A 25336-nucleotide genomic window follows, 5' to 3' on the forward strand; every position below is an offset into this window, starting at 1 on the left:
GGGTAGGGAAGTGGGGGGCGCTATGGGGGACTTTTGGGATAGTATTGGAAATGTAATTGAGGAAAATATGTAATAAAAATAATAAAAAAAAAAAAAAAAAGAAATGGACGCCCTGTAACCCCACCCAGCATACTGTAAGTGTCCATAAGTGACATAATTGAGGTTTGGAACCAGGTTTGTCAACCTCTAAACTGCATACTTAACCCTGAGGCCTTCTGCTTGCTGGAATTTAGGGATGCATAGACATGCAACTCATTCAGCTATCTGCTATTTATTTGTTTGTTTACTTTTATTTTCAATACAATATCTTTCTCAGTCTCCCAGGCTGGCCTGAAACTCAGGAAGTCTCCTACTTCGGCCTGTGGAATGCTAGAGACTGCAGGCCCGTGCCTCCACTCCTGGCTACATTTTGGTCTCTCTCCACCTCTGTTAACATTTGTAATAACACAATGCCAACCTTAGACGAAGACTTCTGTTGTTACTGGGCAACAACTGTAATCAAGTTCTCAAATTTCATTAAAGCTTTTGGTGGCTTGGTGAATACGTGCATTAGACTGGCTGCCTAAACCCCACTGCCCAAGCCATTCCTTCCTAGTGAATGTTGTGCAATATTAAGCTTTGTTTTTGAAAGTGAAATCATGTATTACCTTCTATATTGGAGGATTTACAGCTCTGAGAAAGCAATAGGGATGAACGAAGAAGAAAGCCCTACTGAATTAACAGGTCAAGGTCTGTTTGGTTCTAATTCATTTTATCTGAACTGGCTGGATTCTCTGGAGAATAAAAATGATAATGAGCCTTACACAACAGGCTTGTGATCAAGGATCAAACAAGACCATTTATAAAAACAGAGTCTCATTTAGGCCCACTCAATTATTTTTATGCAAAGCTATATATGTAGGATATGTGAGTCAGCCTTCTTACACTGTAACAAAATATGCAAAGAGAAGTTAACCTAAAGAAGGTTTGTTCTAGCTGGGCAGTGGTGGTGTACGCCTTTAATCCCAGCACTTGGGAGTTGAGAAGCAGAGGTAGGCGGATTTCTGAGTTTGAGGCCAGCCTGGTCTACAGATTGAGTTCCAGGACAGCCAGGACTACATAGAGAAACCCTGTCTCAAACAAACAAACAAACAAACAAAGAAGAAGGCTTGTTCTTGGCTTACGGTTTCAGAAGGTTCAATCAGCCATAGACCCATTGCTTAGGCAACCAAGAATCAGGCAGAGGAGACCGTTCACCTTGTGGTGTCCAAAACACAGAAAGAAAGATAAGGTCAGAGTCGGAGGACAAAATATATCCTTCAAAGTTCAGCTCACTGTGGGCAGTGCCACGCTTGGGCAAGGGGTTCTGGCTGCACAAGAATGTAAAACGAGCAATACACAAGGAGCAATGCGCAGGGAGCAAGCCAGCCAGTTGCCCTCCTCCCATGGTTCTGTTTTGGTTTCTGCCTTGAGCTCCTGCCCTGAAGTGATGGAGTGTGACCCAATATGGTAAATCCTTTCCCTCCAAGCTGTATTTTTTATCAGGGTGTTCATCGTAGCTATAGGAACTCTAACCAAGTTCTCTAAGGTGGCATGGGACTAAGGGGCTCAGGGAATAACTGGAACTCAGGAAGATCAGTCAAGGACTAATGATCCGGTGTCAGCTTGACTGGGTTTTAAAACTCTTAAGACATTAGTGGGGTACACTTTGAGTGTGTCTAAGGGTATTTCCAGAGAGGTCTAACTGAGAGGGAAGCCCTGCCCCGACTGTACGAAGCCCCATCACATGGGCTGGGGTTCCAGACAGAATTAAAATTGGAGGAGGATAAGTGGAAAGCTAGGTGAACACAGGCATTCCTCGCTGCCAGCTTCTGATCCACCCAGATATGAGCACGCTCGACTGCCACATCTTCCCATTACAAACGACCTTATGCCCTTAAACGCTTAGCAAAATAAAGTTTTCCTCCCTTAGATTGATTTACCTGATACTTCATTACAGCCCTAACTAATACGGATACAAAGCTAATGAAAGGAAAGAACACATTGGCTATTTGTATTCGGGGCAATAAAATCTCTGCTATCTCTTTGTCTCTCAATAAAAACTTACTTAGGTTTTTATCCACTTCTCAGAATTCATCATTCAATTCATAAAAATGAGGAGAACGTACACATAAGAAGATGTTCAGCACACTGCATAGTCTTAGAAACACACAACTCACTACCGTCTAATTCTGGAATGTGTCTGTCACTACAAAATCCCTACAAATAAAAACACTACAAGTAACAAGCCAGGCGGTGGTGGGACCAGTTTTTAACTCCAGCACATGGGAGGCAGAGGCAGGTGAATCTCTGAATTTGAGGCCAGGCTGGTCTGCAGAGTGAGTTCTAGGACAGCCAGGGCTACACACTAAAACCCTGTCTCGAAAAACAACAACAAACAGTAACAATTGCTCCTCTGATTCTCCCTCCCTTACTCTGGCCCTGGCAATCTCAAGCCTTGCTGTAGCATAAGTTTTAATGATAGAAGTGAATAAGGAGGCTGTTTCATTAACTCTCAGTAACCCTTCACAGTAATCTTTCAGTATGTTAACAGAATTGCAGCCTATCCATTCTATAATATGTTTCATAGATGTCATAAACAACTTAATGGGGCTGAGGATTTATAGGTCAGTGTGTTAGGTTAGTATGTGCAAGGACCTGAGTTTGATCCCCAACCAGAAATTACTATAGCAAAGACTCTTATCAAGTGAAAAATATGCGACCTAATTTCTAAAATGTTTTAAAGCTGCAAAGTGATGAATGTGCACTCAAATATTTTGTAAATAGCCTAGAATTACATAACTTTAAAATGATATCAAGATAACTAATAATCATGTTTTTCTTTACCTTTTAAATAGTTTATAACTTCTTGAAACTAATGCAATTGGTTTCAAAATACTGGGTTAGAGAATTAAGGAACACAGACGACAGACTGCCCAGACTCAAAGATTTACCTCTAGTGCTTATCACAGTTAGCAGATCTCAAGGTTACAGCCTCCTCTTAAGCAACCAAGAGCCTTAAGTTATAGATGTCCCAGCTCCACCACCAACCATTAGGAACACAGCCCAGACAGAACTCATGATGTCGACACTCCCACCCACACCCTCAGGCCCTTTGCCTTTTACCTCATTCCATTCCCTCTCCAAACTCACACCTTAAGATAACTTGCAAAGTATACCAAGGAGTCTTCAACAACTTCCTTCTGTTGAAGTATTAACTGAGGCTTTACATTTGAATTCCAGCCATACCTTCTCCATATTACCTGAATAGTAAGGAAACTGGTGCAAACAAATGAAAACACTTGGGTACAAGCAAAATAGCTACACATTGCCCTTCCTGTGCCCCTTCTTACTTTATAAAGGGATACACCTCATATGGGTTCTATAGTCTGCCATGATGCCCTATCCTTTCCTCCAGAGCAGTCTTGGACAGAGGCTCCCTAGGAAGTCTTGCCGTTACTGATATACTCATTCTAATATCCATTTTCATTCTCTCTCTCTCTCTCTCTCTCTCTCTCTCTCTCTCTCTCTCTCTCTCCCCTTTTTCTTACCTCCCCTCTCTCTGTTTCTCCTATCAGGGCCCCCACAACTGTTCCTGAGGACCCTAGATTGTATTTGTCTTCTTGTCTTTCTAGCTTGATAGGGTTTGTCCAGTGCTAACGCGGTGAGGGAATAGAATCCACAGGGACACAGTCGACCACCTCCCTCTCTCACACTTCCTCACAGCCCAAACTCACAAATAGAGCCTTAGAGCAGCTATGGGAGCCACAGGGTGCAAATGAAACCCTTTGTGGGGCTAGCTCTGATCAGAGCATAAACTTAAGGGTGTGCTCTACCCAGTGTCAAGAATTCACTTTTTACAGGGATTCCAAGAACATTGAAAAAAAAAAATCACTTTTCTTATAATGCTCAAAGCAAAAGAACAGTAAATAAACATAAAACACTATATAATCAGGTAAAAGCTGGGGCAGAGAAAGGAGCGGTGTGGTAAAGCAGTACAGCTTCCAAAGCAGGTCTCATCTGACCTAGGATTTGTGAAAAGCCTGCTGGGAAGCAAGAGCACACCTCCGACGATTCCTGAGACAGAATCCACAGACAGCAGCAGAGGCATCATATGCCGCTCCAGTTTCCACCATGGCTCCCTCTGTACCCAACAGTGTAAATACACCACGGTCTCTGCTCCAGTCTTTCAGTTAAGACAAGTACAAAAAAAAAAAAAAAAAAAAAAAAAAAAAAATCAGAAGGTACTTTGTGCCTAGGATTGTGACTAGCACTCAAGATGCTTTGAGTAGGCCGAGGAAAAAACTAATTCCAACTCCGGTCCTAAGTACAAAGACCATCGGGAGTGGGAGGGGACAGGACTTTACAGTGGAAACTGAGGAGCCATAACAGGAGGTCAGTCTTGGGAGAAAGGGGTGGAGAAAGACTAGGCTTGAAGGAAGGATTAGGGGCAAAAGAGAAGGTGGGGCAAGTAGGCTCCGCCTTCTGTTCCCGGTATTCCAAATCTGCTACCGGTTTTAGGCGTCCCGGGGAGACAGGTGAGCCCGAGCTCCTGGGACCTCTACAAGGGGCGGGGCGCAGGCCGTGGGAGTCGGGCTGGTGTGGGCGGGAGAGGGTCTGCGAATTCTTGCAACACTGAGTTCAGGAAACTGGCAGGGTGTTTACCTGGTGTGAGCTGTCTTGAGATTGACTGTAGCTGTTTTCTGAGAGAAAAGGTGTCCCTTTCCTATCAACCCTCCAGCCTCTGTGCTGGCAGGACACTTGAAATCTGAGATTAGTGATTTACTGGAGGAGGCTTAGGTCAGGACTACGTGGGGTGTAGAAAAGTCACATTATAACTACTGGTGGTTGCCCTAGGCCTTTCTAAGATTCTTCCCCACTTACTTGGTGTCCGTGTGGCCTTGTTGTGTCTGGGTTCACATTTTCCTCCATCCAGAGCATGGGCTGACTCAACTGTGGCTGACAGCAAACATTCAGGCTGACAGGTAAGTGATGAGTTCTCTTCCTATCTCTGTCAGAGTCATATTGGGGGCCCTCTGGCTAGAAAGAGAAAAATAGAGGTCTGACCTAACCAGGAAAAGGGCAAAGCTTGGTCCATCATATGGATTCCAGAGATTCCTGTGTGCACTGAGGCCACAGGTAAGGTGGTTGGCCCTGGATCCTGCATGGTGTAGTTGGGAGCTAAAACAGAGACTTCGGGGAAGAGAGAGAGAGAGCAAAGAATGCAGGCAGTGCCATGAAACACTACGTTCATCGGCGAGTTGAGAATCAGAACTGAACTAATTTCCCAGCTTTCCAAAGCAATAACCTATAATAATAGGAGACAATAATGGAACTGCCAGAGGCCCTGAAGATCATTTGTTTCAGACTGAATTGAACACTGGGAACCCAAATAGAGGAACATAATACCTTTACTTTGGGGTCTGGCACTATTGCAGTGCTGATCACTAGCTAACACACAACTGTGTGTCTTTCTGCAGGTGCCCTGGGAGGGGCCATGGTGCCAAGACAGTTGTTGGGGAAACTGAAGCAGCCATTTCTCTTCCTGAGCAGTGCCTCCCTCCTCCTGGGGCTGGCTTTACTGGTCATACAGTCTGATGTCGCCCCTGTTGCTTACTTCTTCCTCTGCTTGGCTGGCTTTTGCTTTATTGCCTGCCTCCTGGCCTGTGTTATGGAACGGTGCTCCCAATCGATGCCAAGCTCCAGGCAGACTGAGAATCCAGAGGCCTCAGGCCATGCGCAGTGAGTTGATGGGAGATGGGCAGGATGACGGGAAGACACGCAAGGCCCTCGTTCCCTCTGTGCCCATCCTTTTTTAAGCATAGACTCTGCTTTCCTCTGTCACTGGTATCATTAAGAGCAAAGGTCAGCAGACAATAGAGAGGTCTTTTGCAAGAGTGGTGGAACAGAAAAAGGGGGGCTTCTTTCAGGTACCCACTAACGACCACATTTCTCCTCCCACAGAGACAATGGAGCTTTTGAGGTACCAACCTATGAACAGGCTGTAGAGGTGATGGATTCACAATCACAGAGCCACCTCCAAGAGCTGGAGCAACCACCCTCTTACAGCAGTATCATAATATCCCCAGGAGTTGAGGGGGCACAGTCTAGCCAACCAGACAGTCCCAGCACAGGCAGTCTGAAGAGGCGAGTGGGCTCAGAGGGGACAATGACTGCCAGAGGAAACCCTGGAAGAATTCTTCGACTTAGGGGTCCACGAGTTGTGTTCACTGCTCCTGATCTGCAAAGCATGAGAGTGGCCCCCAAACTGGAGCCTAATACTCCACCTCCTGCCTATGAAATCAGTTTTGCTCATGCTGATGATGACAGTGTTTTCTATGAAGATAAATGGATACTTCCCTAAGCGGAGCTCTCAGAACCTGTGCACTCAGGTGCCCAGCATTTCCTAGTGTCTATTGGATCAGAAACTGGTTTTACCCGGACATCACAATCGAGGCCTTCAAAGCAGCTGGGAGTCGGGCTGTGGCATGTGGTTCACAGATAAAATGGCACACCTGGATTCTTCTGGAAACATTCTGGAACCTATCTGATGACCAGTATTTCCAGAGTAAGGTGGAAGATGAGAGAGATAAGTTACCAAGAGAAGCTGGAGGGATACCTCTGAGTGACTGCTGTGTTTCTTCTATTGCAGACACCAAGTCTCCCTAAGATTCCTGATGGGGTATTACCTACCAAGATAATGAGAGCTTCTAAGGGTGAGGGGAGCCGAATAGTTTGCACAAGAACGGAATGCTAGTAAAAACATAAAAATAACTCGAATCAAATTCCAATTCCAGTGCCTCCTGTTTTCAATACCAAGCAGGCAATCCGCATTACTTTATAGCCTTGTCTCGGGACAACTGGTAGATAAGAGAATGAAAGGACACTTAGTGTAGGATAAGCGCGACCACGAGCTGGCCCCAGCCTGGGAGAAGAGCGCCTCCTAGTGCTTTCCGTCTTCCCGGCATCCTGGCCCTGGAAGTTCAAGGCGAACGAGGATAACAAGGGAAGCCCAGCCCCTTTGGTCTCCTGGTAGTTACTTCAGGAGGGGTCGGAGGAACCAGGGGAGGGGGCTGAGGTTTCCGCGGGAATCGATAGCCAATCAGGTCCCCGAATAGGAGAACCCTCGCTCTTTTCCCACCCCTTCCCTTTCCTCCTAGCGCCTCCTCTCTTCCCATTGGGCTGTGCGAGCCTCAGCGAGCAGTGTGCGCTTGCGCATGTCCCGGCGTGGGTGGGGACTTGCTGGCGTGGAGCGGAGCCGTGCGCAGGCGCGGCGCGGGTGGGAAGCTGGGGGAGGGATGCGGGGGCTGGCGCGGCCCAGCGTTTGTTTGTTTTGTGGGTGGTGCGTGTGCAGCCCGGGAAAAGCTGGAAATGGCGGCGCCGAGCGGGAGGTCGCAGTCCTCCCTGCACAGGAAGGGGCTGATGGCGGCTGACCGGAGGAGCAGGTGAGGAGGGCAGAGGAGGGGAGGCGGCCAGGCGAGCGGCGCGGCTTCTTGGCCTGGTCCCGCGTGTACAGGGGCTGCAGCAGCCTCCCTTTGTCCAGCGCAGAGGAGTCTATGAGAGCGGATCTTGTCCGTCCCGCGCTACTTCTCGCCTGCGGCATCTCACCTTTTCCAGAGATGCTCCGTCTTTTCCTTCCAGTTCTTAGCTGAGGACTTAAACTCATGCCTCTTTTAAAAACCAGAGACTTTGTGCAGACTTCGCAGCTCGGCCTTGGGCGCATTTGACTTGGACTGACTATCTCGTGTCCTGCACTGCTTTCTCATATAATAGATGTTTGTCAGAGAGTTTCACACAGGTTTGGGGGATTTGAATCCTTTGAGAGGATTAGATGGTTCCCGTTTCTCCGCCTCCTCCGTCAGTTTCGATGAAAACATTGCACAGGACGACACAATTTAATGTTTCCTGTCCAGACCTCTAACATTAATACAGAAACGGGAACTCTCACAGGACACGGAATCAAAGCGTTAGAAACCTCTTGGTGTTCTTTTTCTCCATTCCACTTTTCATGGGTGCCCTAAAATGCCAGGTGACTGGAAACTTCGGGAAAGTTCATATTTAAGCCTGGTAGTTTGCGATAAAAGGAAGTGGCAGGTGCGCGGAGTAGGTGGAGCCTCAGATAAAACCCGGTTACTGCTTCGTTCGAAATTCAAGCCTGGAACATAAGAGGATTTAGAACTGGAGTCAGTAAATTGTACCTGAGGATGCAATTGTCTAGAGAAAAGCCCCCTCCCCTTATGTTTTGCAAAGGAGTCCTAGTGCAGGGCCAGGATTTAAAGGCTACGAGGCTGTAATCCTGGCATCCTGATGCCTGAGGCAAGAGGATCAGAAACTGAAAATGAGTTTGGTCTCCTGGTCTAGTCCTGTCAAAGAGAATGAGGTGTTGGGGGAGAGGTCAGGTGTCCTCTACAGGAAACCAGAGCATGGCTAGCCAACTGCACCTGGAGAGAGCAGTAGAGTGGAAGTCGAGGGAATGAAGCCTCTTAAGAAATGGATCTTCCTAATGACCTAAGAACTCTGCTCTACCATTCATTATGAACCTAATTTGATAAACCCAGCTAACAGCTGCAGTATTCATTTTATTTTCACCAGGTCCTGTGTTTAACCCCATTACCGTGTTGTCTCGTAAGGTGATTCTTAACTGAGGTTTTAAATTCATGTGGAGCATGAATTTAAAACTCAGTTAAAATTCTAGTGAATTTTGAAATAGCGGGTACATTCTGAATATTTACTCTGCCTCAATACTTCTTGCTAATGCAGTTTCCCAGGACCCTATTTTTCTATCTAACTGTGGCCTGAAAGGACTTAAGGAGCCTTTATACAAGGGGCATTTGACCAGTGCGTGGTATTTCAGCGATTGAAGGTGCTTACTTATGCCCCTATATTTTACCTGCATTGAAATCGGGATTCATCTAAAAATCTCTTGATGTATAAAGTCAACTGTTACACTGTCACTCCATTGTCATCAGACGTAAGCATTGTTTTCATACTAAATAAGATCAGGGAGATTCATTGGACACATAAAGGATGTATATTGGAAATGGTATTCACCATTCATGAGCATAAGCAGGTCTCTTTACAAATTTGAGAGAAAAGCTATGGAATCTTTTAAATACATTTATGCTGGGAACTAAATTACCAAGATAATTTAACCATTGCTTGCACTGTCCTTGTGATTACAAGTTATACCGGGTTCACCATTAGTATCTACCTTCTGTGGCTTTCACTCAGTTTCACTTACCCATACCTTGTAGGATTTTGGTCACTTTTTAGTATTAGTTTATCATGGAAATGTAAGATATTTTTGGTATTTATGTGAGCCGTCTAGAGCAAGCGTGTGTGTCTTAGAAATATGGGTGTTAGCTTTAGGTTTTTATTACTTTATTCCTGTCCTAAGATCATTTTCAACTTAGGTTCGTTTTCTAAGATAAAAAGTATATCATGTTTTCTGAACATTAAAGCTTGTCTGTCAGAGGAGTGTTTCTTCTCTTGGATGTGTTTGTGCTTCTTTATATTAATTTGACCAAGATGGCTCGTTGCGCTCCTAATCAGATCATTATCTCAGATAGTCAGATGCAAACATTCTCTAGAGAATTATACCTTATGTCCTTAGGGTCAGCATATTACTGCGTAGTACATTCTGATGTAAAGAGATTTAACAAAATGTGCCTTGCGTGTGCTTTTTGTCCACTTTTCTCCTCTTCTGTGTTCAGGCTTAAACACTTGAAAGTCCCTGTGTCTGCCTTCTTTCTGTAGGATTTTGGCAGTGTGTGGAATGCATCCTGACCACCAGGAAACTCTGAAAAAGAATCGAGTGGTGCTGGCCAAGCAGCTGCTGCTGAGCGAGCTGTTAGAACATCTCCTAGAGAAGGACATTATCACTTTGGAAATGAGAGAGCTCATCCAGGTATCTGGGAGGGGAAGGCTCCAGGAAGATAAACTGGTCTTAGGCAGACAGACTTGGAGAAGGGTGTGCCGAGGAAGAGGAGTGCCCTCGTCAGGCTTGAGAGTGTGGTAGAAAACCTTGTCTGTGCATTCTCACTCTGTAAAGAGGAATTGCCAAGATGAATGAGCACGCTACTCTAGGAACCTCATGTGGAAAGGTAGCATTATAGCTAGATAAATATAATTTAGTATTGTTTTCCTGTTCCTTAGGCCAAAGGGGGCAGTTTCAGCCAGAATGTGGAACTCCTCAACCTGCTGCCAAAGAGAGGACCCCAGGCTTTTGACGCCTTCTGTGAAGCCCTGCGGGAGACCAGGCAGGGTCACTTGGAAGACTTACTGCTCACAACCCTCTCAGATATTCAGCACGTACTCCCACGGGTATGAAGCCCTAGGACTGTAGCCTGGGATGGGTTAGTTTGTCCAGAAAATATATAGAGCAAGGGGTGTGGGAGAGAGAAACTTGATTTTTCTCTCATGGAGAGTCTTTTGATTTCTTTCAGTTGAGCTGTGACTATGACTCAAGTCTCCCTATCTCGGTGTGTGAGTCCTGCCCTCCTCACAAGCAGCTCCGCCTATCCACAGGTGAGAATGAAAAGGACAAAAGGAACCTCCCACATTGACTTAACCTACTTTTCGACTAGTATCTGACTTTTCCCTAAAAGATGAATTTCATGATAGGAACAGTTCCTTATGAATTTTGACAGGCAAGCAAGATTGGTTTGGTTAGAGGGATATAAATTGGATCCATTCCCTTCCATCATATGTAGTATTCTTCATAGTAATTGGCTTTTTTGTGTACCTTCTGGAGATGGAAAATGCAATTTACTGTGTATGATTTGAGTTGCCTTCTCTGGAAAGCCAAACAAGAAAAGTGGGGATGTAGATTCAGGGCTCCCTGTCTGCATTGAGGTGACTAGAACCAGGCTTGTCTCAGAAGTGCTTTCTACCACTCAGCAAGTTGAGTATCTACTGTTTGAAGCCATGCGTGGGGGGAGGGGGGGGGGCTAATGATGAACAGAAGCCAACAGGGTCTGTGCCAGCGTTGAACTTCCACGCTCGAGGAAATAAACATTAAAGCCTACATTTAAAGTGTGTCTTACAGTTAAAACGACTAATTAATGAAGTTATAGGAGCAGTGCTGAAATGTGTACTAACTTTTGGCATTCTCCTTCCACAGATGCTACGGAACACTCCTTAGATAATGGCGATGGTCCCCCCTGTCTTCTGGTGAAGCCATGCACTCCTGAGTTTTACCAGGCACACTACCAGCTGGTGAGTTTGCATAATTTCAAGAAGAGAGGAGGGGAGTGAGAGGCTTTCCTGGTCTTCTGAACCAGGTTTGCGTGTTTTGCTGCCTTTGCCCTTGTGAGAATGTCATCGCTGACTGATGCCTTCTGTGGCTTTTCCTTGTTACCTAGTGTGATTTAAAAAAAAAAAATGCAGGAGGTTGGATTTGGGGAGTTGTCTGCTTTTGGGATGTGGGTTATTATTTGGGGTGTGTTTTGAAATTTTTGATCTTGTAGGGTAACGACATTGCCTGTCATCAAGAAGCTCCTGGTCTAATTGGCCTCCTCCTTCTAGGCCTATAGGTTGCAGTCTCAGCCTCGTGGCTTGGCACTGGTGTTGAGCAATGTGCACTTCACTGGAGAGAAAGACCTGGAATTTCGCTCTGGAGGGGATGTGGACCACACTACTCTAGTCACCCTCTTCAAGCTTTTGGGCTACAATGTCCATGTGCTACATGACCAGACTGCACAGGTACGCGAGGCTGGAAAGGGCTGACATGTATACTGGGTGGGCTGCACTTGGGGGCTGAGTGCTTCTGTTCCTCTTGTTCCTGCAGGATGTTTCTCATTGTTGTGCTGCTTCCTGCGATCTAGTAAAAGCAACTAGGGCCAGCCTGTTTCTGAACATTGCTGTCTCAGGGTAACTGTGCTTTCATGGTGTTAGAATGGTACAGGGAGGCTTGGGTTCCCACATGTATGTGTTAAGAAACCTGACTCCCGGTCACTCAGGAAGTGAGGAGACACCAAGATCCGTCCAAACAAACTCCAGAAGGGTATTTATAAATCAGGCTACGCAGGAATTTACTTTATAGTTGATACAATTACTTAAGAGACCAGTTATTGTTTAAATCATTACTTCTGCTAGATTCAGTAGATTGCAAGTAGAAAAATACATGTAAATACTATTTAGAGATAGACTAAGTCAATGTTGAATTGTTTTAAGGGTAGGTTGCTTCTGTACAGTCTCACACATAAGCAGTTAGTTATGAGTTGTCCTTACTGACTTGTTTTTGAGTATCACTGGTGATTAAGACCAGCCTTCTTTACATAGTAATTTGAAGGGCAGCCCAGGCTACATGAGACCTTGTCTTTTAGAAACAGATGAGTAAATAAATTCCCCTTGTTCCCTTGCAGTAGAGGATCGTGGTTTTGTGTTGAAAGTTTATTGTGGTCATCTTGGCTGTCCCACTTCTATCTTGGGTGTGGCCAGTTTCATAAAGTGTGTGCCTCAGTGCTGTTCCTGGCATGGTGCTCTTCCCAGCTTGCCCATAATTGCCCATTTAAAATCCGTCCGTTCTTGCTTCAAAGCCATGGCCGGGGTTGAAGTTGTGGCTCGGTGGTTAGAACATTGTCATAGTATATGCAAAACCTTGAATTTAATCTCCTCCAAGGAAAGAGGGGGAGGCATAGCAAGACCAAACTTTTCCATCATCAAGGGGATTGAAGTATTTAGCTTGTCCTCCTCAGTAACTGTTGAGGGAATTGGAGAGTCACCTAACAAGCTTTGTGCTATGTTTGGTTTCCAAAGGTATGGTCTGTCTTCCTTATATTTTTCTAGGAAACTATTATGTTATGGTTTTCTAAATGTATGTTGTTGACAGTGAATCTTAGATGCCTGATAAAGGATTCCATTCTGTTTCACTAATGTAGTGGAATACTTCTGGTTTTCATTTTATTTTGTTTTGTTTCTGAAACATTCAGGAAACTTGATGAATCCTTTAGGCCATTTCCATTTAGGCTGTATTTAAGGCAGAGTCAAGGACTACTGAATTCTCACTCTCAAGTTGTACTGTCACGTGGGTTGCAGTGAAACTAAATTTTGAGCACCTTGTAATTTCAGGACTGTTAAAACACACACACACATTTAATTTAATGTGGTTCAGAATTCAAGGATAGATGTGGGGGGAGCTTTTAACATTAGTTCATCATCCCCCTATATTGCTAAATAGAGCTGGAGCTTCTATTCTTACAAGAGCTGAGAGTATAAATAACTTGAGTAGATGAGGTCAGAAGAGTGAGTGCAGTGGGTGGAACTCACAGAGGCAGCCTAAGCAGAGGGAGCAGTGTATAGGTAAGATGGACATGTCCTAAGCCAGGTGTTTGCTGTGAATACCGGACTTTGCTACATTGGGAATGTGCAGAATTCTCTTTTCCTGTTGGACTTATCTAAAAAGACTACTTTTTTAACATATAGTATGTGGCAAACAGAAACACAACCAAGAAATCTAAGATCCTCCTTTGTATCATTATTATTTGTATCATTATTATTCGTTTTGACTAGTAATTCCCTTGAAGTAAAAAAATAGTATAACTAATTATAGAGATTTTTCCCCCACTGGTGCTGAAGAGAACACTAACTAGTGTTCTTACCACTTGGTTATGTATTCACTGTCTGTCATCAAATATGCATTGTATCTACCTTGAGAGGTAACTTGACTCCTGAATCATAGTTGAGCACATTTGGAAGTAGAGATGTGTTCTAAGGTGGTAAATCTTATCCTCACCACATGCTGATGTTTTTAATTTGCATTTGGGTTACAGACAACTGGGAGACTGTAAGGACATTCTGTGGGTCATCCCTGGAAAATGTAGCTGTCTATACAGCTTTGCATTTATCTGTAGATGATATACCATTCATATAGCCTCCAGTCCCCAGCTAAAGAATACCCAAGAGCTATAAACACTGCTATTTATATAAATACTATACTTTTATAATCAATCAATCAATCAATCAATCTGCAGCTCCTATTTTAAGCTATGTCATGTGTGGAAAAAAAATCCACCCAAATAAGTAATCTACATTTGTTAAATGATTTCTCTTTATTCAGTGACAAAGTATGTATGTTCTCTCAGCTTAATACTCCTCCTTTTTACTGATATAATAAGCTTCAAGTTTAACATGGCCAGGGGTGTGTGTGTGTGTGTGTGTGTGTGTGTGTGTTAATTTTTATTCCATTCTTCAAGCAAAATTAACTTTTAACTGTCTCTAGAATACTCACAGCTATTCATTCTCTTCAAATAAGTTCATAGTATTTATTAACAAATACTATGTTATAGGTTGCTTCTGCTTACCCAAAAACTATCTCTCCTTTCTCACCAAAACCAGTTTCACCATTTCCAGTTATTATAAGGGTATACAAGCAGAAGTATCTAAACAGGCCAGGTATAGTCATGAGTGTTGGTGATCCTATACTAGCTTAGGAGACTAAGGCAGAAGAAGCACTTGATTCTTCAAGTTCAAGGCCAGTATGGGTTTTATAATAAGTTCTGGGTTAGCCTGAGCTATGTAGTTTGTCCCTGTCTCCAAACAAACAAACAAACAAAAAAACCAAAGAACAAATAAGTTTTAAAATGTCAGAATTAGGGGGAGGGTTTATTACTGAAGCTGAGCTTCAGTAATGTGCTGAAGCTCAGCTTTTCATGTACTGACAAGTTCTGAGTGCTGCCGCAGTCACTGCTTTGGGAGAAGACACCTTTAAAAGCTCCAGAACATTGACAAGTGAGCAGCCTGTTGAGAGAGGAGAGGATGGTAAATGTGAGTCTTGTGTGCTGTGACTGTTCTGCCTAGAGCAAATTCATCTTCATTTTATTTCTTTAAAATTTGTAATAAGATGAACTAACATAATGATGGGTTCTTTTCTTTCTCTCTGTACTGCAAGTAAGAAGGAAGGCTTGAACTGGACCTCGTCAGTTGCAGAGGGAGGACCTAGGTTTAAAAAGTATAATGGATACTATGTAGTTTTCTTTCAAAAAACCAAATTCTGAAGTTGCTAGTATCTGTATAGTTAATCAATGAAGATAAAATTCTTTTTTTTTTTTAAAGATTTATTTATTTATTATATGTAAGTACACTGTAGCTGTCTTCAGACACTCCAGAAGAGGGCGCTAGATCTCGTTACGGATGGTTGTGAGCCACCATGTGGTTGCTGGGATTTGAACTCTGGACCTTCGGAAGAGCAGTCAGGTGCTCTTACCCACTGAGCCATCTCACCAGCCCCCGGAAGATAAAATTCTTAAGTTGTACCCCAGGTTGAACAATAATAAATTTCTTTGACCCAATACTGAAATTATTACTCTATCAGACATGTTTATTATAATAATAATGGAGGATCTTTGAAGTATGTGATTTACAGTGATTAAATTCTTTCTTTGCAATATCCCACTTAACTGTCACAAACTAAGAGACAATTTACTTGTAATTATTTTCTCATAAAGAGAAAAGTGGACGTTAGAGGGGAAGTTAAATTCTTTTGTTGTAATATATGAACTGGGTTTCCCAACTAAATGGATCTGATCTCAGAGCCATATGTAAAGTCTTCCCTATATGGAAGATCATTACAGCTGCTTCTGAGCAGTGGATCTTGTGCAGACATCATTGTGGCACACTTAGAATCAAACAGATACTAGATAAGTCCTGCTGTTCTCCAGTCTTGAGACTTGATCCTGTGTCAGAGCAGTTTATGCTCTTATAGCTGAGAAAGTGCTGTCTCCTTATGTATAAATGGGCTGAGGGCTTGGGAATGAGTCATAGTTGGCACACTTAGGGTAACTTCATGTTTGTTTGTTTTGTTAACATGTATTTATGTGTGTTGACATGTGTCTGGGGAGGGATGTGTATGTATGTATGTATGTGCACACGAGGGAGCGCGCATACATGTGTGTATGTAGAGTCCCTAGGGTTGATGTTAGGACTTTGCTTTCTACCTTACTTGTTGAAGCAAGGTCTCCCAGTTGAACCCAGAGCTTGCCAGTGTGATTAGTGTAGCTATCGAGCCAGCTTGCTCTAGGAATTCCTCTGTCTCTGCCTTCCAGGTGTTAGCATTATAGTCAAGGTCCTGTGCTCACCCAGTGTTACTCAAGTACACTTTACCTACTGAGCTGTCCCCACACACACCATGTGGCTTCTTTGGGAACTCACTTTAATACAGGAGTTCTTAATCATTTCAATGAACTCGGGACTCCATATTCAGAGTTTGATATCTGAAGTCATTTGCATTTTTCTTGTGAATGTATAGTTTTCTTTAGCCTTTCAGAGAGTTTATGTGTTACCACTGATCACAGGAAAATGGAGGAAAATACCTTTATCTTCCAGTAGGTTGGGTTTTTGAAGCAAGGCAGAGATTAATTCAAGCATCAGAGGTTGATGCTGGCTATAGTGAACAATACTAGCAGGTGTCTCTGTCTTCTAGGAAATGCAAGAGAAACTTCAGAATTTTGCACAGTTACCTGCACACCGGGTCACAGACTCCTGCGTAGTGGCACTCCTCTCACATGGTGTGGAAGGTGGCATCTACGGTGTAGATGGCAAACTGCTTCAGGTGTGTATAATTTTGTGGAAGCTGACCGTTGAAAATGGGCCGTTCTGTGTCCTATCTATCTGTACGTCTATATTACCTACTTTTTCCTTGCTGACCAAATGCCTGACATGAAGCTTCTGAAAGGAAGATTTACTTTGGCTTACGGCTTGAAGGCATACAGTCCGTTGTGGCAGTGGGGACTTAAGGTGTTTTGTTAGGCCATGTCATCTGAAGTGTTGATACTGCTGGACATAGAATATCTTCATTGGTTTTCAGAGGTAGTTAATTTTTTTTTATAATCAATGCTAAGAACACTGATTAAGATGAATACATAGCACAAAATGGCAGATGTATGTTTTGGACTGTTTCAGAAGTTGTTGGAAAAGCAATCCCAATCCCAAACCAAAATCCATTCAATAATTTTTTTATGAAACTCAATCAAGCAATTCAAAAAGCAATTTTTAAGACCAAACTTTCTCTAACAGTACAGTCCAAAAATTCCAATCTTATATGTCTGTGCTAACAAATGCTGATAGAAAAATATTAAAAGTGTGTTTTCTATAACTAGACCATTATGCTTCTCTAAAGACAAAACTCTGTGTCCAATAAAGACACTATAGGAATCTAAGCTAAGTATTTAAGCCTGCTTTACTGGAACACACAGTGCCAAGTACACATGTTACATGTTCATAACTAAGGCTGAAGTGAAGCCACACAATAAAACAAGCACAGGGGCATTTCAGATTCATTGTGCATTTGATTTTAAATAAGACACCCGAACAGATCACCTTTAAACCATAGCCTGTCTCTGGTTCTCTTTAAGACTTAATGGGCATCTCATAGTGAAAAATATATTTCTAAGAATCTTCTAAGTTTTAGCTGTTTCAACACTTATCAAAAGTATAAATTTAAAGTATTGTGAGACTGGCGGTAAAACTTGTAGCAGAGAACCAGTTACACTCAATATACATTGGCAGAGTACACATTTCTGTTCCAAAAAGTAAGGAATGGGGCAAATGAAGCGGACAGAAGCTGCCCTGAAGCCCCCTTGGTGAATGACAAACCCAGCTCAGCATCTGGGTTTCCTCATTGCAGCGTTTGCTCCAGCTAACATGAAAATCTTGCTCCTTGCAGCTTCACGTGTGGCTTATGTGGCCTCTTTGCTTCACTTGGTGCCAACAGCTTTCCGTATCTAGGGTCCCATGTATCTGGTTTCTCCATATATGATGTCTTTGCTTACATCTTAGCAGTCACTTTCTGTTTTACCCACTCAGGAGTTCTATACAGGTATCCAGCCTTACTGAGGCTACACATTGCCTGGCCTCTTGGCTTTCTGGAACCTTGGTGTAAGTCTCTGATTCTACCTCCTTCTCTGCTGCCAGCTTGAGATGTAGCCTGGTTACAGTAGCCTCTGGCTTTAGCTGACCTAAAGATTATTTTTTCAGGTACTCTGTTATTATTTTTTAGGATACACCTAAAGATTATTTTTCAGGTACTCTGTTTTGTGGAAATTTGAACCTCAACCCTGTAACTCTTGATTGGGATCTTTTCCCCTAGTTTCCCTCTTTCCTATTGTCCAATGTAGAGTTCAATTTTTGCCTTAATGACTGTGATAGAACTCTCTCCCATGATGTCTGGCACTGGGCTCTAGTCATCCTTAAGGACAAGTTTCCTAGAGCCTTTGACACCTGAGAGTCTGAGGCGTTCTGGTAAATAATAAAGAATTTCTACCCTGTCCTTCATTTTAACCATGCTCAAGGGCCTTTCTTCATGAAAGTGCATTTTTATATCTTTATGCTATACACTTCGCTCACTATCCATGGTGGGTAAGTTTAGTGAGCAATGGGTCACTATGGTGACCCATGTCACACAGCCTGAATGTTATGGTAAAATATACTCTGCTAAATAAATTAGTCCATTATTTAAATTCAACCTCAAGTTTTCAGAATATAGACGATTGCATCCAATTCCTCACCAAAGTGGGACACAAGCTGAGTTCTCATTAAAGTTCTTGATCTGTTCTGGGATCTATTGAGCCTGGCCTGTGTCTTCATTTTTCTTAATTAACACTTGGGTGTCAGCCGGCTGTGGTGGCGCATGGTGTAGTGGCGCACGGCTTTGATCCCAGCACTTGGGAGGCAGAGGCAGGCGGATTTCTGAGTTCGAGGACAGCCTGGTCTACAAAGTGAGTTCCAGGACAGCCAGGGCTATACAGAGAAACCCTATCTCGAAAAACCAAAAACAAAAAAAAAAAAAACCACTTAGGTGTCTTGAAATCCCACTAAAATTGCCCCCGAAGCCCTGCTTACGGCATTCTGGGCTTTGTAGCCTGCAGGTTCTAATTCTCCCATATTCCTCCAACAAACTAGTTCCAACGGCCTATGAACCATGTGGGAAGGTTATCGCTGTATTGACCCCAATCTGGCATAAATTTTCAGTATTGGTTTTCTTGGACTGAGACCAAAAATTCTTAACAAGAAGCAACTTAAGGGAGAAACAGTTTGTTTTGGCTCCCTGTTTGACAGTATAAGCCCCCGTGGCATGAAGCCAGCTCTCCAGTGGAGACAGGAGTGATAGGCTTCTTGTATTTGGGTAAATTGTGTAGCATAAAAGAAGAGATGCTGGCATGTCTGGCTTTCTTTGCCCCAACCCTTTCAGTCTGGGTTCCAGGTCTTTCCTCCTCAGTTAATTCTTTCTGGAAATTCAGTACCCTCAAAAATAAACTAAAGTGTATCTCCTAAGAAATTGTAAATCTAGTCAAGTTGACAAGATCAGCTACCTTTCAGATGACAGTTGAATTTGTATGTGTTAGACTTCAAGAGGTCTCACTGGCTACCTAACTTCCCCTCTCCCTTATTTGTTTCTGGTAGCTCCAAGAGGTTTTTCGACTTTTTGACAATGCTAACTGTCCAAGTCTACAGAACAAGCCAAAAATGTTCTTCATCCAAGCATGTCGTGGAGGTGAGTGCCCTGGCAAACCAGCACCTGGGTGGTGGCTCCTGGGCAGCCTCCACCAGCTCTCACTTTCCTATTTGCTCCTCTCAGGTGCTATTGGATCCCTTGGGCACCTCCTTCTGTTCACTGCTGCCACCGCCTCTCTTGCTCTGTAAGTGTCTCCCAATGCATGGGGTGTGCTAGGACTTGGGCAGCCCATGGCTCTCAGTCTGACCAGCTCTGTACACCTCCATGGCTGTCAGGAATCTCTTATCAGTGTGTGCCCTTTTCCTAAGAACTTGGCTCTTCTCTGCTTATTAACTGCAATGTACTTTTTACTGTTTTTCATTCCAGTTAAGGATTTCTGCTTGACTCTTCCAAATCTTCCTTCTCTTACCCTTCCATTTTCTCTCTGTGCCGTGTTCACGCTCCCATGCGCTTGCCTCCTTTCTTTACCATTCTTGGAGCATGCAGGAGAACAGTACAGACCTCACGTCTGCCTCGGACTCTCCTGAGCTGCTTCGATCCTCTTTGTTGCATGCAGTGTCTTCTACCCCTTTAAGAGCCAGGCCCGTGTAACATGGCTCAGAAGACACATAGGCCTCCTTCTCGTCTAGAGGAAAAGAGTAGTAATTAAGAATCTAAATTTGGAATCAGATTGTGACTCTACTGCTTAATAATTATGTAAAGTTAGAGAAGTCACATCACATCCCTCTACTTTATTTCCTTCTCATAAACTGTGTGTAGTCAACTTCTTTAAGCTGTTGTGATGATTATCAAAATTTGCACCTAAGAGCTTTCAGGGTAAATGTGGAAAGAAAGCCAACCATGGCTGCTACAACCTGGTCAGCATCCTCACTGGGTTAAAGTTTGTATTATCCAAACATGCAGGTCCCTAATGTTCCCCTGTGTATCACTGCAGAGTGTATTTTAAAGTCTTGCAATGACTGTAAATTCCATCACAGAAGCAGAAGGAAATGTCTAGCTAGTATATGGATTACTAGGGAAATTAAAGCAAGTGTGTGTGGAGCATCTTGAGTTTAAATCTCATGCCAGGATGAAATTTGTGTGATAGCAACTGTACAAGGAAGAGTAGGCAGTAATGAAGTCATCTTATCTGAGGCTCATTTGACAAGGCTTTTGTGGCTGCAGAAAGACTTCACTTAAACCGTGGATACATGCTTTATACAGGTGTGAAGAGAGTCTTTCCCAGAAAAGGGATAGAACATATGACAAACACAACATTATAAAATTTATCTTCTAAGTGTACAGTGTGCCACCATTTAGTATTATCCACCCACCCCAACTATATATTTGCAGTGCTCAAATATAAAAGGCTAAGCATGTCTATAAGTGATGTAGTGAGATGTGGCTGATCATAAGCTGTTAATCTAGCTCATTACACACCTTTAGTCATAGCTGAGATTTTGAGCTTTAACGGATAATACTTTGTGAGCTTAACTATGAAATTAATATGGTGCATTTTTCCAGGAACATTACTGTAGAAGGGGAGCTGTGCTAAGAAGAGAGCATGTGAGGGAGGGCAAGCATTTTTCATTCATAGATGTTTCTCTAGGCCCAGAGCACTGCTGTACACATACAGTAGCACTTAGAAGTTTTGAGTGAATAGAGGAATTGTATGTCTAAAAATGGGCCAGTGATGTAGAAAGCAATTGTGAAGAAAAGGTGGAGAATGTTTATTGATTAATATGCCTGAAACTTGAAGGCAAGAGGTAAAGCTCTCCATCGCTTAAAGGACATCCTTAGCCTGGTCTAGATGGCAGTAACAACAATGCAGACCATTTTCTTCCTACCTCAGAAGTGTATGTAGTGCTGGGGTTGGAGGAAGAAATTACTTTTTTTCTGGAGTAACTTTTGTTGTACTTATCCAGTGTCTAAAATCAGGCCCATTAAAGTATGACATGAAGCTGAGGCTTCTCTGAAAGTTCGAATTTGCCAGTCTTTCCAAAATACAATGATTGACTCCCAAGCTAGAAGGATAAGCTCAATAAGAACATAGTTTTTAATTCAGTGTGCCCCTAGATCTTAGTAAGAGACAGTGCCTGGTAGGTACAGGGACAATACTTTAAGAAAAAAAAATTTGCCAGGCGTGGTGCCGCATGCCTTTGATCCCAGCACTTGGGAGGCCAAGGCAGGCGGATTTCTGAGTTTGAGGCCAGCCTGGTCTACAAAGTGAGTTCCAGGACAGAGAAACCCTGTCTGGGGGGGGGAAAAAATTGAGTCAGTGAATCTTGGTTCTTTTCCCAAAATTCTTCAAGCTTTGGTTTGTCTTGCATGCAGGATGTCCTGTGAAAAGGTGATCTTGGGTTTGGTGTGCTGACCTCTTCATCTTCACTCTGATCCCTTCTACAAACATAACTCCTTCCTAACTCTAAAATAAACAGCAGCTTGTTCATTTTTTAGGAGAAAATTCTCAATTTGTTTTTCTAATTTTAAGTGCTTCCATTTTTGAACTTCTCTAAGTCTCAGATGCTTATCAAGTTTGTCTTACAAACTTAATAAGCAAGTAAGAAAAGTTTTAGAAGTTTGAAAAACACTGTGAGAACCTCTGATCACACTTACTCTCATTTTTTAAAACTGATATCATAGTTTAAGGTTGTAATTTTAATGTAGAATATGAATAGTAAGCAGACTTTTTTTTTCTTCTAGGACTAAATATCACTATTTTATTGTCTAATACAGGGGGAGGGAGTGTAATTTCTGTACATTGTGCTAACTGAACAAGTTAATGGGACTCTTCCTAACTGCATTTGCACTTAATGCAGAATAGGAATATAGCTACATGGGCCTGGCCTTTAGAAGTTACCCCTCCAGCAATGATGCGTGTTTAGAAAGTAATAACTTTTTAATTTTTTTTTTTAATTTTATAGCTACAGGTTGGAGGCAACAGCTAAAAATGGCTTTTCAGTCGCAATTGTAGGGACTTTGACAGATCTATAAAAGATGGGAGAAAGTAACATTTTCATCTCTTCTGTTGGTCTTTTTGCAGATGAGACAGATAGAGGGGTCGACCAGCAAGATGGAAAGAACCACACACAATCCCCTGGATGTGAGGAGAGTGATGCTGGCAAAGAGGAGTTGATGAAGATGAGACTGCCTACTCGCTCAGACATGATATGTGGCTATGCTTGCCTTAAAGGTAAGGATGCAAAAGGTTATACTGTCCTGGATGTGGGGTTTGTTTTGTTTTGTTTTGTCTTCATACTGAAGTCTACTTCATACTAGAGAGGGTAGAAAAGGGAGTAGAAGTCTGACTTTGTGAAGCTTGCCCATGACCTTCACACCTCTGGTTATAGGTAATGCTGCCATGCGGAACACCAAACGGGGTTCCTGGTACATTGAGGCCCTCACTCAGGTGTTCTCCGAAAGAGCTTGTGACATGCACGTGGCCGACATGCTTGTTAAGGTAAGTCCGCTCCAGCTGCCTCCACAAGCCTTTGCGTCTCCATCCATACTGTTGCCTTCTTGCCTTGCACACTTTTTTCATCTACCCTTCTGGTTGGCCCGTACATGGAAGCACCAAGTGATCTCAGACTTTGGACCATTGGTTCTGCCTTCCCAGGTGAATGCCCTTATCAAGGAGCGTGAAGGCTATGCCCCTGGCACAGAATTCCACCGATGCAAGGAGATGTCTGAGTACTGTAGTACTCTGTGCCGGCAGCTCTACCTGTTCCCAGGCTACCCACCCACGTGATGCCGCCTGCTATTCATGCTGTTGGAGGCCACTGGACCACTGGGGACACAATGGAGACTTCTCTTCAGAATGGTTTTTGTTCTGTCTACCCTCTCAGGGATGTGAGATTCTCCCAGGCTTGTTTCCTGTCAGTCTTTGGTTGTGAAACATAAGGATGGCTCCTCCGGTGTGGTGTTCTCTACCTGTAGAGCCAGCTCTGAATGGATGTGTTGCCAGAAGCATTTTGGCTACAGCCTAGAAAATGACATTGTGAACACAGTATTATTGTGGGAAGAGGGCATTTGGATTTCTCAATGTTTGTGATATTTTTGTTCCCAAAGCATCTTAGGAGTACTTGGATCATAGCTTTTTTTTTGTCTAAATCAGTTAAGTAGTCTCAGATCATCTCCTTTTTTTTCCATATCTACAACCTCATTTTTTCCACAGTGGAGATTTGGAAGATGTCCCAATTTAATGTAGGTGTTTTCATCTGTCATGAAGGGGCAGATGAGACCCTACTACTTGTGAAGTTTCTATGCATACCCTGGAGTTCAGGCCCTAGGTGAAGGACGGACCCTCAGCCTTTCCACTGGTTCCTTTGTGTTCAGTGCACCCAGCCTTTGAACAGAGCCTAGGGTCTGCATGCCATGACACTGGAAGTCATAGAAATTTCCCGGGTCATGCTTTGTGTGAACTGTCACTGAATGAACCTCATCGGGCATATATACATAAAAATGCAGTGACAGGTGAGTGTGCTGTGTCTCATACTATCGCCTGTCATCAGGATGTCTCTCCTTCCTTACTGTGGTTTCTGCATACACTTAAACTGTACTTGACGGCTGGCCTCCAGGGTCTCTCTTGCTTTGTACTGGTTCCCCTCTTTACCTTCACCCCATTCACTGCTTCTGTGAAGTCGTCCTTTGTAGGATGTTTCTTGCCACTTAAGCTGTACTGTAGTTGCTTATTGTTTCTGCCTTCTGCCTCAGCATAAGGCTTCTTTGGTTTTCTGCGGCAGCGCCTCCCTTCTCATTGTTTGTCTGTGTTTTAGTGGGGATAGTACCATATGTGATATAACCTAGAAGCACTTGTCTCTGCTCTTATGAAACTTGCTTATTCTTGAAAACCTTCTGCATTTCCATTTTTTTCCTCTCTTCCAGTTTATTCTCCATGTAACAGAGTAGTTTGGTTTTTAAAATATCTGGTGATGTCATTCCCTTGCTTAGAACACTAGCTTCCTGTTACACTTCATCTAAAATGCAAATTCTTACCCAGCTTACGAGATCTGGCTCATACCTTCCCTTTGGATCTCATTAAATGGCGATTTCTCACTATGTTCCAGCCCCTCTTAGGTCTTCAACTCAGTCTTGCAGGTGTTCTGAACTCTCCTTTGGCTAGTCTCTGATTTTTGAGTCTGGCGGAGGCCTCTTGACCATGCTGCCCATGCTGTCTTCTGTGCCTCCTTATGACGGCATCATGTTGGTCTCTGTTGTGCTTACTGCAGGCTGTAATGGCACTTTTGCTTGTTTCACTTGTTCCCTCTGAGGCTGAATGCTCCAAGAGAACGGGAACTGTGCTTCTTACTTACTGATATCCAGTAACTGGCACTTACTAGGTCTTCATGAATGTTTCCTGAGTAAAGGAAGGAGACCAGCAGCTAACCTTAGTTAGAGCCTACCTTTTGCAGTTTCTAAATTGATATTATAGTGTACAGTTCAATTAGTATTTGTACTCTTATGGGTTTTTTTTCCAGGTGTTTTATTTTTATCCACTGTTTTGTTGTTGTTTTTTTACATTTTTCTACATATCACGTGTGAGACAACTTCTTTCACATTTCCATGGTGCCCAGCAAATTTGAGGCCTATGGTAGTTGAGGTGCTCAACTAATGTTTGTTGTATGAACCAAGTGGTTTGAAGACTTGCTGCCAAATTCTGCCTTTTGGGTCAGTATAGGATGCATAAGTGGTAGAATCTTCACACTTCCCACTGCCAAGATTTTGTATTGCCATCAGGTGCCAAATAAATGTTGATACTTATTACTGATTTTGTGCTTGGTGTTTTTGTGGAAGCTTTGCCCCTTACACTGCATCATTTCTGCCCCCTCACAAGGCATGGTGAGATCCTCCTATTTTGCTACCACCGTCTTTCAGTATGCCCAGGTTATG

At 43.2% G+C, this 25336-nt stretch overlaps 2 protein-coding genes and 1 non-coding gene across 8 annotated transcripts; all 3 read left to right on the plus strand.

Annotated features, from left to right (window-relative positions):
- Positions 1-4391: 4391 nt before the first annotated feature.
- Positions 4392-6809, plus strand: Tmem139 (transmembrane protein 139). Of its 5 annotated transcripts, none has more exons than XM_029478779.1 (4): positions 4392-4413; positions 4876-5003; positions 5499-5760; positions 5983-6809. In XM_029478779.1, the coding sequence occupies exons 3-4, from the start codon at positions 5516-5518 to the stop codon at positions 6380-6382; spliced, it is 645 nt and encodes a 214-aa protein (XP_029334639.1). In that variant the 5' UTR covers positions 4392-4413; positions 4876-5003; positions 5499-5515; the 3' UTR covers positions 6383-6809. The 5 variants fall into 5 exon arrangements, with proteins under 5 accessions (XP_029334639.1, XP_029334638.1, XP_029334640.1 ...); XM_029478778.1 differs by lacking the exon at positions 4392-4413 and adding an exon at positions 4485-4556; XM_029478780.1 differs by lacking the exon at positions 4392-4413 and adding an exon at positions 4499-4556 and having other exon boundaries at positions 4955-5003.
- Positions 6810-7254: 445 nt separating this feature from the next.
- Positions 7255-25214, plus strand: Casp2 (caspase 2). Of its 2 annotated transcripts, XM_021164657.2 has the most exons (11): positions 7255-7463; positions 9775-9925; positions 10174-10341; positions 10464-10545; positions 11141-11235; positions 11545-11721; positions 16439-16567; positions 19417-19507; positions 22491-22640; positions 22798-22907; positions 23064-25214. In XM_021164657.2, the coding sequence occupies exons 1-11, from the start codon at positions 7390-7392 to the stop codon at positions 23193-23195; spliced, it is 1359 nt and encodes a 452-aa protein (XP_021020316.1). In that variant the 5' UTR covers positions 7255-7389; the 3' UTR covers positions 23196-25214. The 2 variants fall into 2 exon arrangements, with proteins under 2 accessions (XP_021020316.1, XP_029334682.1); XM_029478822.1 differs by lacking the exons at positions 22798-22907; positions 23064-25214 and adding an exon at positions 19592-19652 and having other exon boundaries at positions 7330-7463; positions 22491-22577.
- LOC115031439 lies at positions 18166-18253 on the plus strand. The gene has a single exon (XR_003837064.1). It is a non-coding gene; the product is annotated as a small nucleolar RNA SNORD88 (small nucleolar RNA).
- Positions 25215-25336: the final 122 nt, after the last annotated feature.

The sequence above is a fragment of the Mus caroli genome, chromosome 6 (genome assembly GCF_900094665.2).
Source record: "Mus caroli chromosome 6, CAROLI_EIJ_v1.1, whole genome shotgun sequence".
In the NCBI taxonomy this organism is placed as follows: Eukaryota; Metazoa; Chordata; class Mammalia; order Rodentia; family Muridae; genus Mus; species Mus caroli.